Source organism: Papio anubis, chromosome 1, assembly GCF_008728515.1.
Source record: "Papio anubis isolate 15944 chromosome 1, Panubis1.0, whole genome shotgun sequence".
Taxonomy (NCBI): Eukaryota; Metazoa; Chordata; class Mammalia; order Primates; family Cercopithecidae; genus Papio; species Papio anubis.
In genome coordinates, this window is record NC_044976.1 from 209,885,702 (window position 1) to 209,900,436 (window position 14,735).

Here is a 14,735-nt window from a genome sequence, read left to right on the forward strand (position 1 = left end):
TTAGAATGATTATCACTAGTATCGGAAGCTTTTATGCCTGCTGGTAACTAAAAAAAAAAATTCTTCAGAGAACATCATCACCTGAGAATCTGTTCATAAATCAGCCCCAGTTGAGTTAGTTATAATTTAGAGAATATTTTTAGGAAATATATATTTATATTTATTTAATAGGCAATATAAAATATATAGCATATGTAATATAACATGTAATATAAAATACATTTGTTTTGTGTTGATGCATTCAACAAACACTTTGGCAATTCATTTTTACCCATTGGACTTCAAAACAACTGTTTGTGATAATCTCTGTTTTACAGTGGAAAAACTGAGGCACAATGATGTTAAACGGTTTGCTCATATAGCTGGTCATAGAGGCAGGATTCAATATTCCTTGTCATCTCATTCTAAATCTTACATTCTTTGCTTTTGATACCATGCGACCTAGTGATAAAACTTTCAAAATGTTGCAAGATAGCTGACTGGATGAACTAGCTCTTGCAACTTACATATGGCTACCCAAACGGATGGACTTGCTCTGTAATAAGTTTTATGAAGTTCAAAGACCAGAGCAATGAGGAGAATGAATAAACGGATAGAAAAGACTTGAGACCTAACTTCAGCCTAACAGGTCGTACATTCTTTTTAGGTATATAAGGAAAATGACCAGTTTTCCCAGAAGGCATATATGTGTTTCTGTTATCAATTGTAATAAAATATGACCCAGATATGTCTTATTGTGTTCTCTGCCATCTACTATCCGGGCAGTTCTGACGCCGTCAGCACATTCCGCCAGATGCATTCTAATGTCACTACCATAGCTCGTGGCAGCCAGATTCTCACGTTGCATATCCACTTCACAGCCTGACTCTTTCTCAGGTTTAATTGACCATACTGTGTCATTTTTCTAGTAGGCTAACTAAGGAGAAAAATATAATACCTGAGATCCACACATTTGATCAAATCCGTCTTATCATCTCTGCCTAGAACTTCAAAAGCTGATATCCTGGGAATCTTGCTGCTCGGAGACAGCCATAGGCAAGCTTAAAAACAGCAGATTAGCCATAGCTGTGAATGTTTGTTTTTATGTGTGATGCTCTAACTCTTTTACCTTCTGAGCAAACTCACCTTAAAAATCTCAGTATTTTAAAAAATTAGCCAGGCGTGGTGGCGGGCACCTGTAATCCCAGCTACTCGGGAGGCTGAGGCAGGAGAATCACTTGAACCCGGGAGGTGGAGGTTGCAGTGAGCCGAGACTGCACCATTGCACCCTAGCCCGAGTGACAGTGTAAGACTCCGTCTCAAAAAAAAAAAAAAAAACACTCAGTATTTTAATGCTCATACTGTTTTTCATAATAGACATTTGAAATCAGCTATGGCAAGCTGAATACACACAGAGATATGTGTAAGTGTATATGTTAGGGTATGTATGTATATATATGTATATATACATACTTTTTGTCACTGAGCAAAATCAAGTTGCCTTTGATATTTCTACTTCAGAGTAGATCAAACTTGAGTTTTGGTGGAGCAGAAATAGTGCTGGCCCCAGGCCAAAGAAAGAAAAAATAAAGACAAGCTTCTTTGCGTGCCACCCCTTTGCAGCATCTCTGACCTTTCTCTAACCAGTCCTCTTACCTCAGCATTATTGACTGTATTGGTCAGGATTCTTCTCAGGGCATCACTCATGGGACTAGAAGACTTTTGTTAAGTCAGAAACCTACCATTTACTAGTGGTATGTTCTTTGTCAAATAACCACTTTGAAACTCTTCTGAGCTCCATATAGCTGTAATATTAAGCAGCCTCTGAGTGTCACCTTCTGAAAACTGGCCCTGAGCAATCTACTGTCACAGTGCTGGCTGCCATATTGGTCTCTACTCAATGATAGCACCGTGGTCTCTGACAGGAGACTTTGTCAGCATCTCCTGGGACTCTTGCTTTTATTCCCTCTAACCATGTAGGAAGGCAAATAGTATATAAGCAATATAATATAAATATGGACTACATATTAGTTTGGGGACACATGGTTGATATTTCATTTGTTTAGAGTTTAGAAAGAAAGTATAGGCCCACCACTTTCAATATGTCTCATCTTGATGACAAGTTCATTTCTGGAGTATGTCCAACACAGAGTGATTAATTTTGAAATAGAATTGGTCAAGGGGTAGTTATTAGTACCTGGAGGATTCTTGTCAGCTGCTACTATCTGTATCCAAAACTCTTAACATTAAACCATAAGAGAGCCAATGTTGGTGCTTGAAGAGTTTGAGTCCTCTTGGTAATAATAATTGTGCATGAATAAAATCAGCATTTGGATAGAGAAAGACTATCCCATATTGGAAAGTAATCATGGTTTTTATGCTCTTGCGTGTGTATGCTTTGACAGCTTTTTGGAGACTACGGCATATTTCTTCATGAAACCAAAACTTGGAGAGAAGGAGGTGTCCCCAAATGCTTTCTTCAGTATCTGGCATGAATTCAGCTCTGACTTTAAAGACTTCTGGAAGAAAGAGAACAAACTTCTTCTACAAGAGAGGTAGGTATTTTCATTTGCACAATGGCATTTTAAAACTGGTGTTTTATTAGGTGTGGCACCACGGGGGTTGCCAATTTTCATAGCCTGAATAAAAAATTAGATGGCCCTCAACCTGGGGTAGCAAGTTGAAGAGGATGCTGACCTTTGGCAACATGTGGAGTTTTAATAAGAAGAGTCAGCACAGAAGCTGGGACGCTACAGAGAGAAGCTGGGGTGCTGGTTTGCCAGGACCACTGTCAGGTGACACAACTTCTGTCAGGAGGAAATCATGTCAAATTGACCACGTAAGAAGGCTGGAACAACCCTGCTGCAATGGCAGACGCACTCACTTCAAAGAACAGATAGCAAAGGCTGTAAGGGTAAAAGGAATAGTTTGCTCAGTTCATGGGATATTGTCATTTTACCACTCATATCCAAATTTCATCCAGATATCACCAAGAAACACAGATGTCAATATTTTTTAAAAGACCTTTCAAGATTCTTGTAGAATTGTGTGACACTTTCTAAAATAAATCTTTTCAGGAAGGGGACTGTCCCCTCTTCAGTATATGGAATAAAGTCTCCATGATTATGAAATTCCATAGAGGCGTATTACATATTAAGTCATGAAGAATGCTAGCCCTCTCAGGGCGGCATCCCCAAATAGCTGCGTCTAGTGGGAAAACAAAGGGAAACAGAAGCTATACTATAAAGCAAGCCATAATGCCAAACCAGTTCATATGCTTCCTAACATCACTAACAGTAACTTTGCTTTAGATCTTTAGAAAACTTACATCCTGTGGGCCAGGAGCGGTGGCTCATGCCTGTAATCCCAACACTTTGAGAAGCCAAGGCAGGCAGATCACTTGAGGTCAGGAGTTCGATACCAGCCTGGCAAACTTGGTGAAAGCACCCTGTCTCTACTAAAAGTACAAAAATTAGCTGGGCGTTTTGGCAGGCACCTGTAATCCCAGCTACTCAGGAGGCTGAGGCAGGAGAATCGCTTGAACCCAGGAGGTGGTGGTTGCAGTGAGCTGAGATTGTGCCACTGCACTCCAGCCTGGGTGACAGAGCAAGACTCTGTCAGAAGAGGAGAGGGGAGAGGGGAGAAGAAGAGGAGAGGAGAGGAGAAGAGAGGAGAGAAGAGGAGGCAAGGGGAGGGGAGGGGAGACTTACATCCTGAGCAAGACTTTGTCAGAAAAGAAAAGAGAAGAGAAAGGAAAAGAGAAAAGAAAAGAAAACTTACATCCTGAGAAATTTTGTTCACAAAATTCTGCTGTTTTCTGCTTATTGTCTTCACTTTGGTCTGCTTATACACGATATCATGGTTGCTCACCTTGCTTTCAGTTGTAATTCGATTTTGATACCTCCTTAAATTAGATGAATTAATTGATAACATTTATTGAGCCTGTAAACTATGCCAGACTTGCACTTACTCCTATAATTAATTATTTAGATCCATAGGTCTGTCATAGAAGAAACTATCCTCAGTGAATAGTAGGTGGAAAAAGAAAATGGCTTGAACAGAAGGAAAACACTTTAAACTTGCACTTTAAAGATAATGAGCTTATTCTACTTCCAAATGCATCAGTAGGTGTTAACATAAAAGATGAGAGCTTTTAGTGAAATTTCTATGCAGGTGGGGTAGAAGAATAATTGCTTAAAAGTAAGTGTATTTGAATCACTCTTCTTTTCCTTCAGACTAAGTCATATATTAAGTGATATTTACCAAAAAAGGCTTGCACAGTTCGGAAAATTGTAAAGTGGAAGCTTTTTTTTAAACCTTAGCACATCACACAGAACTTCCCTTCATGCCCTTCCCTAAGTCCCTACCTTCCTCCTTTTACCTCTAATCTAAACCTGGTCCCCTAGAAAAGGGTTTGAAACTTATTTACACTAAGGTTCAAAATGAAAAGAGTCGTGTTTCCCCTTGCACGATGATTTTCATCATATCTAGGATGAGAGTCCTCAATGGGAGTGTAGACGGTGTGATTTTAGACATCAACAAGACAGGACTGATGACGTTGTCGCTTTGGAGTAGCTGGTCCAATGCACATCATGTAAGCAAGTGCATTGCAGTTGGAGAATGGCTTGATCCTGTCGTGGAGGTCCTAGGCCAAGGATGCTGGACACCCTCCTTGCTTTCTTCTGCTAGCATAGACCAGAATATAAGCTGGTGAGATGCTTACTTAGAGAAAATGTTGAGATGGACTCATTCAGATGCTTTGCTCCCTAAGCATCCTCACAGCCCCGTCTAATACATGCCCCACGACAGCATCCTCGGAGTCCCATCTAACACACGCTCCTTGAGATAGAACTGTTTCTAGATGACATTTTCAACAACAACCCACTGTTTGGTGGCATTGTGTGCAGCTGACATGCCCAGAATGAGCTTTGCTTCACTCTCTAAGTATCTCATAAAATCAGCCAGATCCATTTTTTAAATTCTTTATCCTGTGCTTGTCATGTCCTAGAACTATGTGATGGGCTTTGGGTTCACACTTGGTGACCTGACATTCATGTTAGCAGTGTTGTGAACTGGCAGTTTACAAGTGCTCTTGACTGCAGACTTAGTTTTCTAAATCATTTGCTTTTAATAAAGGGCTAAGGAAGAACATGTGGCAGGTGAGAGCGCTGCTTTGCCTTTTGACTTCCAAAATCTATTACCCTCTTGGCAAATGATAACCAGGTTGCTTGAAAAGGAAAACCATTGGTTGGAGTTGTTGGCACAACAACCCTGTTCCTTTCCTTAGTGAGGGACCAGCTATGTAATTTTTAGGAAACAGTGAAAAATGAAAATGCAGAATTTCTTGTATAAAAATTAATAATTTCAAGACAGCAAAGCCTTAAAGCAAGCACAGAGCCCTTCTAAGGGTGGCATCCCATCTGACTGCCCAAATGCACACCTGTGCCCTACTTTGGTGTAAACTTTTTATTGAGATGGAGTCTTGCTCTGTCACCACAGTGGAGTGCAGTGGCGTGATCTCGGCTCACCACACCCTCTGCCTCCCAGGTTCAAGGGATTCTCCTGCCTCAGCCTCCTGAGTAGCTGAGACTACAGGCATGCACCACCATGCTCAACTAATTTTTGTATTTTTAGTAGAGACGGGGTTTCACCATGTTGGCCAGGATGGTCTCCATCTCTTGACCTTGTGATCTGCCCACCTCGGCCTCCCAAAGTGCTGGGATTACAGGCGTGAGCCACCACACCTGGCCTGGTGTAAACTTTATATTATATTTTCTATAGTTAAATGGAAAACTATTTCAGAAATGTTTTGAATGCCCCGGGACATGGATAGGAAATGCCAGTGGGGTCATTTAAGAGTGTGAAACTTCTTGTACAGTTACTGTCAGTGCGAGTAGGACCTCAAGTGGAATTACAAATACTTAAAATGGGATGCTGTTCTCCAACCTATTTCTCACCGCTGTACTCCTATACTATTTACTATCAGCCTGTTTTCTTCAATGGCTAATCTTATACTGCCTAACAATATGTCGATTTTATACCATTAATTTTAGATATTTGCATGCTGGTCTTTTTTATTTTTAATTAAGAACCACTCGGTGTGGGTCTTTCTCAGTGGGATGAGTGTCCTCATATCTGGTACAGCCCTCACTTGTCATGGGCCACACCTCCTTTCCCCTCTTTGTGTCTCCATAAGTATTTGCTGACTTGACTTGTGGCATCATTACCATTGCGCAGACATGGAAATAAGAACTTAGCCTAGTAAAGTAATGAAACATGTTTTCTTGCATAACTTGAGTTGATCATTGTAGATAATAAAATCCCTGTTCTGAATACCTCAAAGCCAAAAGAGAGAGGGACAGAGACAGAGAGAGAGATTTTATTTGTTTAGACAGTCAAACCTCGGAAGGGCGAGAGTGGAACTTGCCTGTGGGAGGCCTGAATGCAGAATTCTGCCTGCGGTGAGTGGGGTCAGTCAGCTGCGTGTGTCTGTACCTGTCTCTTCCGTGATCCATGTGTCTTTTTAAATGTCCTGTCTCTATTCTTTCTCCTTCTTTTTCCTCTTCTTTCTCTCACCCTTTCTTCCCAACCTACCACTCCTCTGGAGCTTAGCTTTAACTTCCAACCTAGGCTGTTCCTTAGCTGTCAGCCACTGCCATGGCTTATATTCTCATAACCCAGGAGAAGAGAGCAGTTTCCATATCCATCTGCAAAAGTGCCAGGGAGGAACTCCGAATGAATTGTGTCCATCTCTGAATCAGCCCTGGTGGTACTGTGGTTAGCTTAGCAGTTCACAAACCTGATCCTGAAGTGAGAGCAGAGCGTTACCAGGATTGACAGTTCCCTTCAGAGCAGTGCTTTTGAAGGAAGAACAGTTTCCCCAAAAAAAGTAAACGATAATCTGGCCTAATTTATTAAGCCTTTAAAAGTAACTCATGTAATTAGCAAAATGTCTTAGCATGGTAGAAATAACCTGAAAGACGGTGTTAATGGTGTCCTTGAAATTTTTCTGATAGAATTTTCCTTGGACTAGTTTGATATGTATAGATTGAAAAATATCATGAAGGTTTTAAATCCTGTCTAAATTTTTCTTATGCCACTATTTCTAATTTGTGTCTGATTACAGAGTGATAATAATAACTCTATTTTCTTACTTGGTCCTGATGACTCATATGATTTGGTTGATATATTTCTCGAAATAGTGAATTTCTACACATCTGTGTCGGATAGGGCTGCTGTCTTTCTAGCCAATGTGTTTGGATTTCCAAGTTAGCTCTGCCACTTACTGGCTCCAGAATCATAGAAAGTCAATTGTTTCTCAAGAGTCAGTTTCCTAATCTGTAAAATGGAAATGATAATACGATCTTGCAGTGTTATCATGTGGACTAAATGACACAATGTATTTGAAGTATGTAGCACAGTATCTACCTTCTGAATGCCTATACTGTTTTTCCATCACTTAATTAAAAATAGTATCCCGGTCATGGCTCCCTACAAGGTGATATGACATTGCTAAGGCCTGTTAAGCATCTTAAGAACATAGTCTGTAAACACAAAGTATTACTGTGACTCAGTTACATTCTTGGTTAGGCAAAATATCTTGGTTGTGAGTCCAAGGATGAACTTTAGTTTGAAAATGTTCATGTAACCTATCCCTCCATGTCTACACTATGTGATACAATGGACACAAATCATGTGACCCACTGGTTTTGTCACAAGTCAGAAAAATTATTTTTTCATCTACTTGGAACTAGACATGTACAGTTGTTAGTAAGAAATCCTCCTTTTTTGAAAAAATAATCTAAACTTGTCATCACTGAGCAACACAAAACATGTGCAAGTATGTATTTTTTTAAATTTCAATTTGTCAGGTGGACACGGTGGCTCATGCCTGTAATCCCAGCACTTTGGGAGGCCGAGGTGGGTGGATTATGAGGTCAGGAATTCAAGACCAGCCTGGCCAACATGGTAAAACCCCGTGTCTACTAAAAATACAAAAATTAACTAGGCATGGTGGTGCATACCTGTAATCCCAGCTACTTTGGAGGCTGAAGCAGGAGAATTGCTTGAACCTGGGAGGTGGAGGGTACGGTGAGGCGAGATCGCACCACTGCACTCCAGCCTGGGTGACCGAGCGAGACTCCAGCTCAAAAAAAAGAAAAAATTCAATGTGTCTGTATTCACCAGAAGATGGGAAGGGAGACTAACATGTATTCTTCCAAGCATTTCCCGAAGGTCTCACAGAGCGTAGTTGTAGTAGGTAAGGAAATAGGCAGTCTTCGTCTCTTATTTTCAGGAAGGTGTTAGCATGACTGTCACCTAGCCACTAATGAGGCTCTGTGGAGCTAGGATAACAAGAGCTGTATTAATTAAAAGAAAGAGGTACAGATTGATTAAGAATGCATGTCTTTTTTTTACCCTGATTGAGAGGCTAAGGTCCAGGTCCTGGGAAAGGAGGGTTAGGCGTCCAGAACAACATCACTTCTTTCTTTGCTCTAGTGAAAGTTGCGCTCAGTTTTCAGGATGAGTGTTCAGCTGTATAACCATGTGAAGCTGCCTGTGATTATTCACTCATTCCATATGGAGTCGTACTGGACAGTGAGATGTTCAAGTACATTAAATGAAAGTCTCGTCTTCTTCGAGCTAGCAGTATAGCACTGGTTGGTGTATCATGCAGTGGGAGGAACCAGGAGCGAGGATTAAGGAATTCTGCCCAGAGGACTTTTGACATGGAACGTGGAGCAAGTGTAGGATTTTCACAGGCAGTCCAGAGAGCTAAGGACTTTTAGGCAAGAAGAAGATCTGCCTCTGGCCACTGGGTCCCAAACCTCACAGTGTGTATTGTGGCCTATCATTATTTCATTTTTAGTTGGCCTGAGATATTTTAATTTAATAAATCATGACATTAGTAAGAATTATGTTTAAAGTATTGTCTAACTTAATTTACTGGTTTATTTTACTTTGAGACAGGTAGTCTTTGATGATCCAAGAGAAATGATAGCGACTTCTCTAATTGCACAAGCATGTGGCAGTCAAGTCTTGTTTCAGCCCAGCTGAAACCTGTAATTAGAGGAAAATAATTGGACTGTTTATCCTTAGAAGGTTATGCGTTCCATTGGCGAGCCCCTCATGCCTTGTTAACATTTCTGTTTCCATAATTGATTTGTATTCAAGTGAGCTGTATGTTCAGATTTATGTATGATATTATTGGAGTAAGTTTAAGAAGGAAGAGACCATTTTCAAAGAAATTGAAAATACAGCTGAAGAATGGAGATAAGGAAAGTTTATTCTTATGCAATAACGTACTTGCTGGATACCTAAATGAACCTGCCTCTTGGGCTGCAATGTAGCATTCTTGCATTGCTTGATAAATGAATTTGGCTAACCATTCACCCTTTTCATTCAGGCATCAATTTTTAGAAAAATGACCCATAAAGAAATCCTCTTCTCAGTGCCAACTTTCTGTAACCAAAGGTTTGGCAGGAGAGTCAACGAACAGGACAGTCAAAATAGTGGCCAGTGGAGGCTGAGGGTTTGTGGAGATTTATCTGTATTCATGTATTGGAATAACGAATACACATTAAAACAGTAAGTAATGCATTCAACAATTATTTATGATATGTGTGCCCTACTATGTGATAGGCAACATTCCTGGCCATGTGGATCTTTTCTCTTCTCATGAGAGAAGCAGACAACAAAAAGTAAGCACGTATTTAAGTTACAAGCTGAAATCAGTACTATGAGGAGAATAAACAGGGAGTCATCTTGCAGTATCCAAAGGGAGGAAGGTCATTTAGAGAGGCTGGTCAGAGGAGGCCTTTCTGAAGAGGCAGCATTGCTGTGGACACCTAAAGAATCAAGGGAGCAGCCCCGTGAAGGGGCACAGTGGGGAGGGGGTAATGTGGTGTATGAGCATTCCAGGCAGACGGTAGGGATGTTCACGGTAATGTGGCAGGAAAGATTGAGCACTTCCCAAGAAAGATGGGAGCCATGCAATGAATTTGATAAAGCAAGCTGGAGCCTGAGCACTCAGGCCCTGGTAGGTCGTGGTAAACATTGACTTTTATTGTGCATTCAATAGGAAGCCATCAAAGGGTTTTGTGTTTTTTTCCCAGAGAGAAAATAACCTTATATGATATATGTAATGAGAAGATTATTGGCCGCCAAATGGGTAGTAAATTGGAGAGTGGAGAGTGTAAAAGCAAGTTAGGAAGTTATTTTAGTGACCTAATTGAGAGCTAGGACTGTGCAGACTGGGGTGAAGGCAGTAAAGATTGTAGAAAATAGGTGAATTTGAGATATATTTTGGAGGAAAATCTACATAGATTTGCTGTTCACAGGTTCCTGGATGAACCAGTTTTGGGAATCAGAAAATGGTAAATGTAAGTTCAGATACTGAAAAGCTAATATTCACTAGGATGCTAGAGATCAAGAAAGCAGGGTTTTCCTTTCTTCTAAAATGCTGTAGAAAAAAAGCCGAGGTTAAGAAAAGATATGAAACCCTTGATATTAGGATATTTACTTTGTAAAATGTAGTTCTTTTCAAAAAATGGAAGGGCCTAAGGTGAAGATTCGCTGGGAAAGGGCTTTGCGCTTGCTTCTTTATCTTGCCGTGTTCCAAGAGATGGTTTTAAAACTTTGGGAGATCTTCAAAATCCTCAATTCAAAACCTGAAGAAACTCTCAGTAGGTAGTTCTAGAGAATCCGGACCAAGAGCTAAGAACGTGGCTTGTCCAAAGATGTTTTCGGTTTGGTAAGGATTTGAACATTGTAGCATCTTTTAATGAGTTCGTAGACACTTGTAAGGTATCTGAGAAATTTTTAATTCCCCTTCAGCATTTGCTGAAAGGGTTTTCTGATGTCTTAGCAAAGTTTGCAGTAGAACTCTCCTGGATCAAAATATACTTCCTGGAGTGAAGATATTTAAAGTTACTCCTTTAAAAAATAACATCATGTGGCTTATGTGGGCCGAAAACAAGATCCTATTCAAGCTAGATGATGTTATTTTTCAGGGGCAATTTTTAATTTCTTTAGGATACTTTCAAATGATGTAATGGTTATAATCTGCTAGAGGAAGTACAGACCTGTTGAATTTGAATAATATCAAATTAACAAATTGTTAGGTTTGTGTGGTCTTCTGCTAGAGCCTGGATTTTTAAGATAATCAAAAATGTAAGGAGCCAAAGGCTTCCCCATGGTTCATTCCCAGCATGACATGCTCCATGCTAACTCTGACACCTTTGGCCAAAGGAATTCCACATTCACACACTCCTCCTGTTCGACTTAAGGATTTCAGCTTCACACACTACCCCTGTTCCCATTATGGGGAGCGAAGCTTTAGAAAAATGGAAAGCGTTTCTTCTGCACTTAAACATTAGTAGCCTTAGGGCAAATGGATCATCAAAGCAGCTGTAATAAGGCATTAAGCTCAGTTTTAAAAGCAATTATTTGTGAAAGCATGTGTTGGGTGTGTATGTGTTGGGGGATGTTAGGAGGTTGGATACCAAGAATGAACATCGGAATTGAGGTACTTTGGGAATATATGTTTCAATATAGGACCTACAAAAAATTAGATAATATTCAGGTGTCTTGGACAGAGAGTGAAAAGAAAATGGTCCTAAAAATGTAAGTAGAATGGCCAGTAAACACATGAAAAGATACTCCACATTGTTAGTCCTCAGGGAAATGCAAATCAAACCAAAGTGAGATATGCTTCATACTCACTAGGAAGGCTGTGATCAAAAAGACAGACAGTAACAAGTGTTGCAGATGATGAGAATGTGTGGAACTCTCATACATTGCTGGTGGAAATACTAAACGGTTTTTGCCATTACTTTTATGGCAAAAGCCACGATTACTTTTGCACCAACCTAATACGTGGGGCCTGAACGTAGATTAGTCCTTGTAAGGAGCTGGAGTCTCTGGGTACAAAGGGAGAAAAATGGAGAGTGACTGCAAATTAAGTTTCTTTTGGGGGGTACAAAATGTCCTAAACTTAGATGGTTTTAGAGGGGTGCACAAACCTATGCATCTACTAAAAAAAAAAAAAAATTGACATTCACGTTCAGTGGGTGAATTGTATGCTATGTGAATGATAGCTCAATAAGGCTGTTTTGGTAGAAAGAAGAATTAAGTAGAATTCACACATTAGCGTTACATTAGAGTTCTAAGCAGAAAAGTGGACTACAATTGAACATACTGATGACCTCCGGTTATCTCTATTCAGAGTGTTCACAGTGTTGAAAAATCTGACATTGGTTCCTCTTCTTCCTGCCTGGCTCAATTCCTGCTATTTCCCCTGTACCCAAGTAATTTTGTATGTACCCAAGGAAAGCAAATCTTGTAACTACAAACATGACTATTAGCTAAACAGAATTTCGGAGATAAATCTGCTGGAAAAAGCTTTTTAAAAAATTGCACAGCTCATTCCAGAATCAAAAAGATCATCATCAATTTCGATAATTAGTAATTTGCAGTAGTTCAACTCTGTAGTGATGAAATAGGCTGGTGCTTTCCCGGTGTAAACCCATGTCAGGAAATCTAAGTCATGTTTTAAAAATATACACACATGCAAAAAATACTATATGTATGCATATATATGTGTGTGTGTGTGTGTGTGTGTGTTGAACAATTATTCATCTATTGTGAATAAACTTTTTCAAATCTAATCTCCATGGGAGGAGTCCTATTATTCAAGTTTCTATAATACATAGGACCTTTATTGCTAATGGAAAGAGATAAATACTGAGAAAAAAATGATTTGGTCAGGTGCTGTGGCACACACCTGTAACCCCAGCGCTTTCGGAGGCTGAGGCAGGATGATTGCTTGAGCCCAGGAGTTCAAGACCAGCCTGGGAAACATAGGGAAACCATGTCTCTACAAAAACAAACCAAAATTAGCTCGGCACGGTGGCGCACACCTGTGGTCCCAGCTACCTGGGAGGCTGAGGCAGGAGAATCACTTGAGCATGGGAAGTTGAAGCAGTAGTGAGCCATGATTGCGCCACTGCACTCCTGCGTAGGCAACAGAGCAAGACCCTGTCTCAAAAAAATAGTAATTCAGTATGATAAAAAGTGGTTAACTGGCAGGGTAGGGTGGCTCACGCCTGTAATCCCAGTACTTTGGGGGGCCAAGGTGGGCGGATGGCTGTAGTGTAGGAGTTGAGACCATCCTGGGCAACATAGCAAAACTCCATCTCTACAAAATATACAAAATTTAGTTGGGCATGGTGGCGTCTTCCTGTAGTCCCAGCTACTTGGGGACCTGAGGTGGGAGGATCACTTGAGTCCGGGCTGTTGAGGCTGCAGTGAACTGAGATAGTACCACTGCACTCTAGCCTAGGTGATGGAAGTGAGAACCTGTCTCCAAAAAAAAAAAAAAAGTGGTTAAAGTACATAAAAGGAAAATAAATGTGTCTGTCTTTGCTATGGGTAAAGATTTTCATCTTTCACTTCTGTTTAGTGAACACCTTACATTCTCTCCAGAATCCCTATCCCCCCGGTACCCACTTCCCCTGCCTTTCCTGTGACTTTCTGCTCACTGACACTGGGCCCCACTCCATAGCCTTCTGACCAAGTTACTGCTCGGGCTTTTTGCTTGCCATACAAGATTGGCCTTAGAAACTTGAACCATGGGCAGCTACTAGGTCATGAGAAGAATTTTGAGCACATGGAAAGGAAACTTTTGTTTAAGGCAGACGATACTAAAGACAGACCTTTGATATGGTGCCTACTCACGAGGAGATACCCAGTGAAGATTACCCATGCTGATGCTGAAGAACTGGCTGTAGAATTACAGTGCGGTCTTGAATATTGACATTTCTAGTTCATTCAAGTTTCCATCGATTGAACCACAATCATCGTGGCAAATTAGGATCATGTAGCTTGGAGTTCTTTGGTTTATGTGAAAAGCTATTGTACACAATTTGTTCCTCCTTAAAGGGACATGTCAATTGTCATCATCATTATTTAAATTATTATGTATATATGCTATTTCTTTTCCCAGATTTACTGAGGCATAATTGACAAATAAATATAATACATATAAGGTTATACAATGTGATGTCTTGATATACATTGTGAAATGCTTATCACAATTAAGCATTAATGTATCCATCAACTTTTTGCAGTGAGAATACTTAAGATCTATTCTCTTAGCAGGTTTTAAGTGTACAATACATATTATTAATAATAGGTACTGTGCTGTACATTAGGTCTTTACACTTGCTCATTTTAGGGCTCAAAGTTAGAAGTATTCTTTGACCACAATCTCCCCATTTCTTATATACTTATTATAATATCACATCAAAATTCAATTCGAAAATTCTTGGTGTTTTAAGACCTATGATTTTGCAATTTTTGTAAGAGTAGTAATTCTGCAGAGCCAAATAAATGAAAACAGCATTACACCTAATATAATTCCTAAAATGATGTAAAACATATTTGTTTTACAATTTAGGCTTTCTAATTACAACTATAATTTATTAATTATATTATCTATCTGCACAATCCCTGTGAATATTGTCTTATATGAAGCCTATGAGCATCTTCACTTCATTTCATTCTGTTTTGATTTACTTTGCTTTTGTTTCCTAAGATCTGTAATAAAACACCAAGGATCTCAGATACCTTGAATATCTTTCTAAGTCTGAAAACTTTATGTAATCAACCTCGTCTGTCATTTTATCTTGTTGGTAATACTAAACATTCCCTAACTAATCTTTTAGCATTGTCTCCATCCTCTCCCACCTGGGCCC

The 14,735-nt window shown here is 39.9% G+C and overlaps 1 protein-coding gene across 2 annotated transcripts in view; it reads left to right on the forward strand.

Moving 5' to 3' along the window:
• FMN2 (formin 2) overlaps positions 1–14,735 on the forward strand; it is a 393,694-nt gene that overhangs the window by 353,895 nt on the left and 25,064 nt on the right. For both annotated transcript variants that reach the window (XM_031659811.1, XM_031659814.1), the window contains one exon: positions 2,385–2,534. In XM_031659811.1, the coding sequence (XP_031515671.1) occupies positions 2,385–2,534 (150 nt within the window). The remainder of the gene's footprint in view (positions 1–2,384; positions 2,535–14,735) is intronic.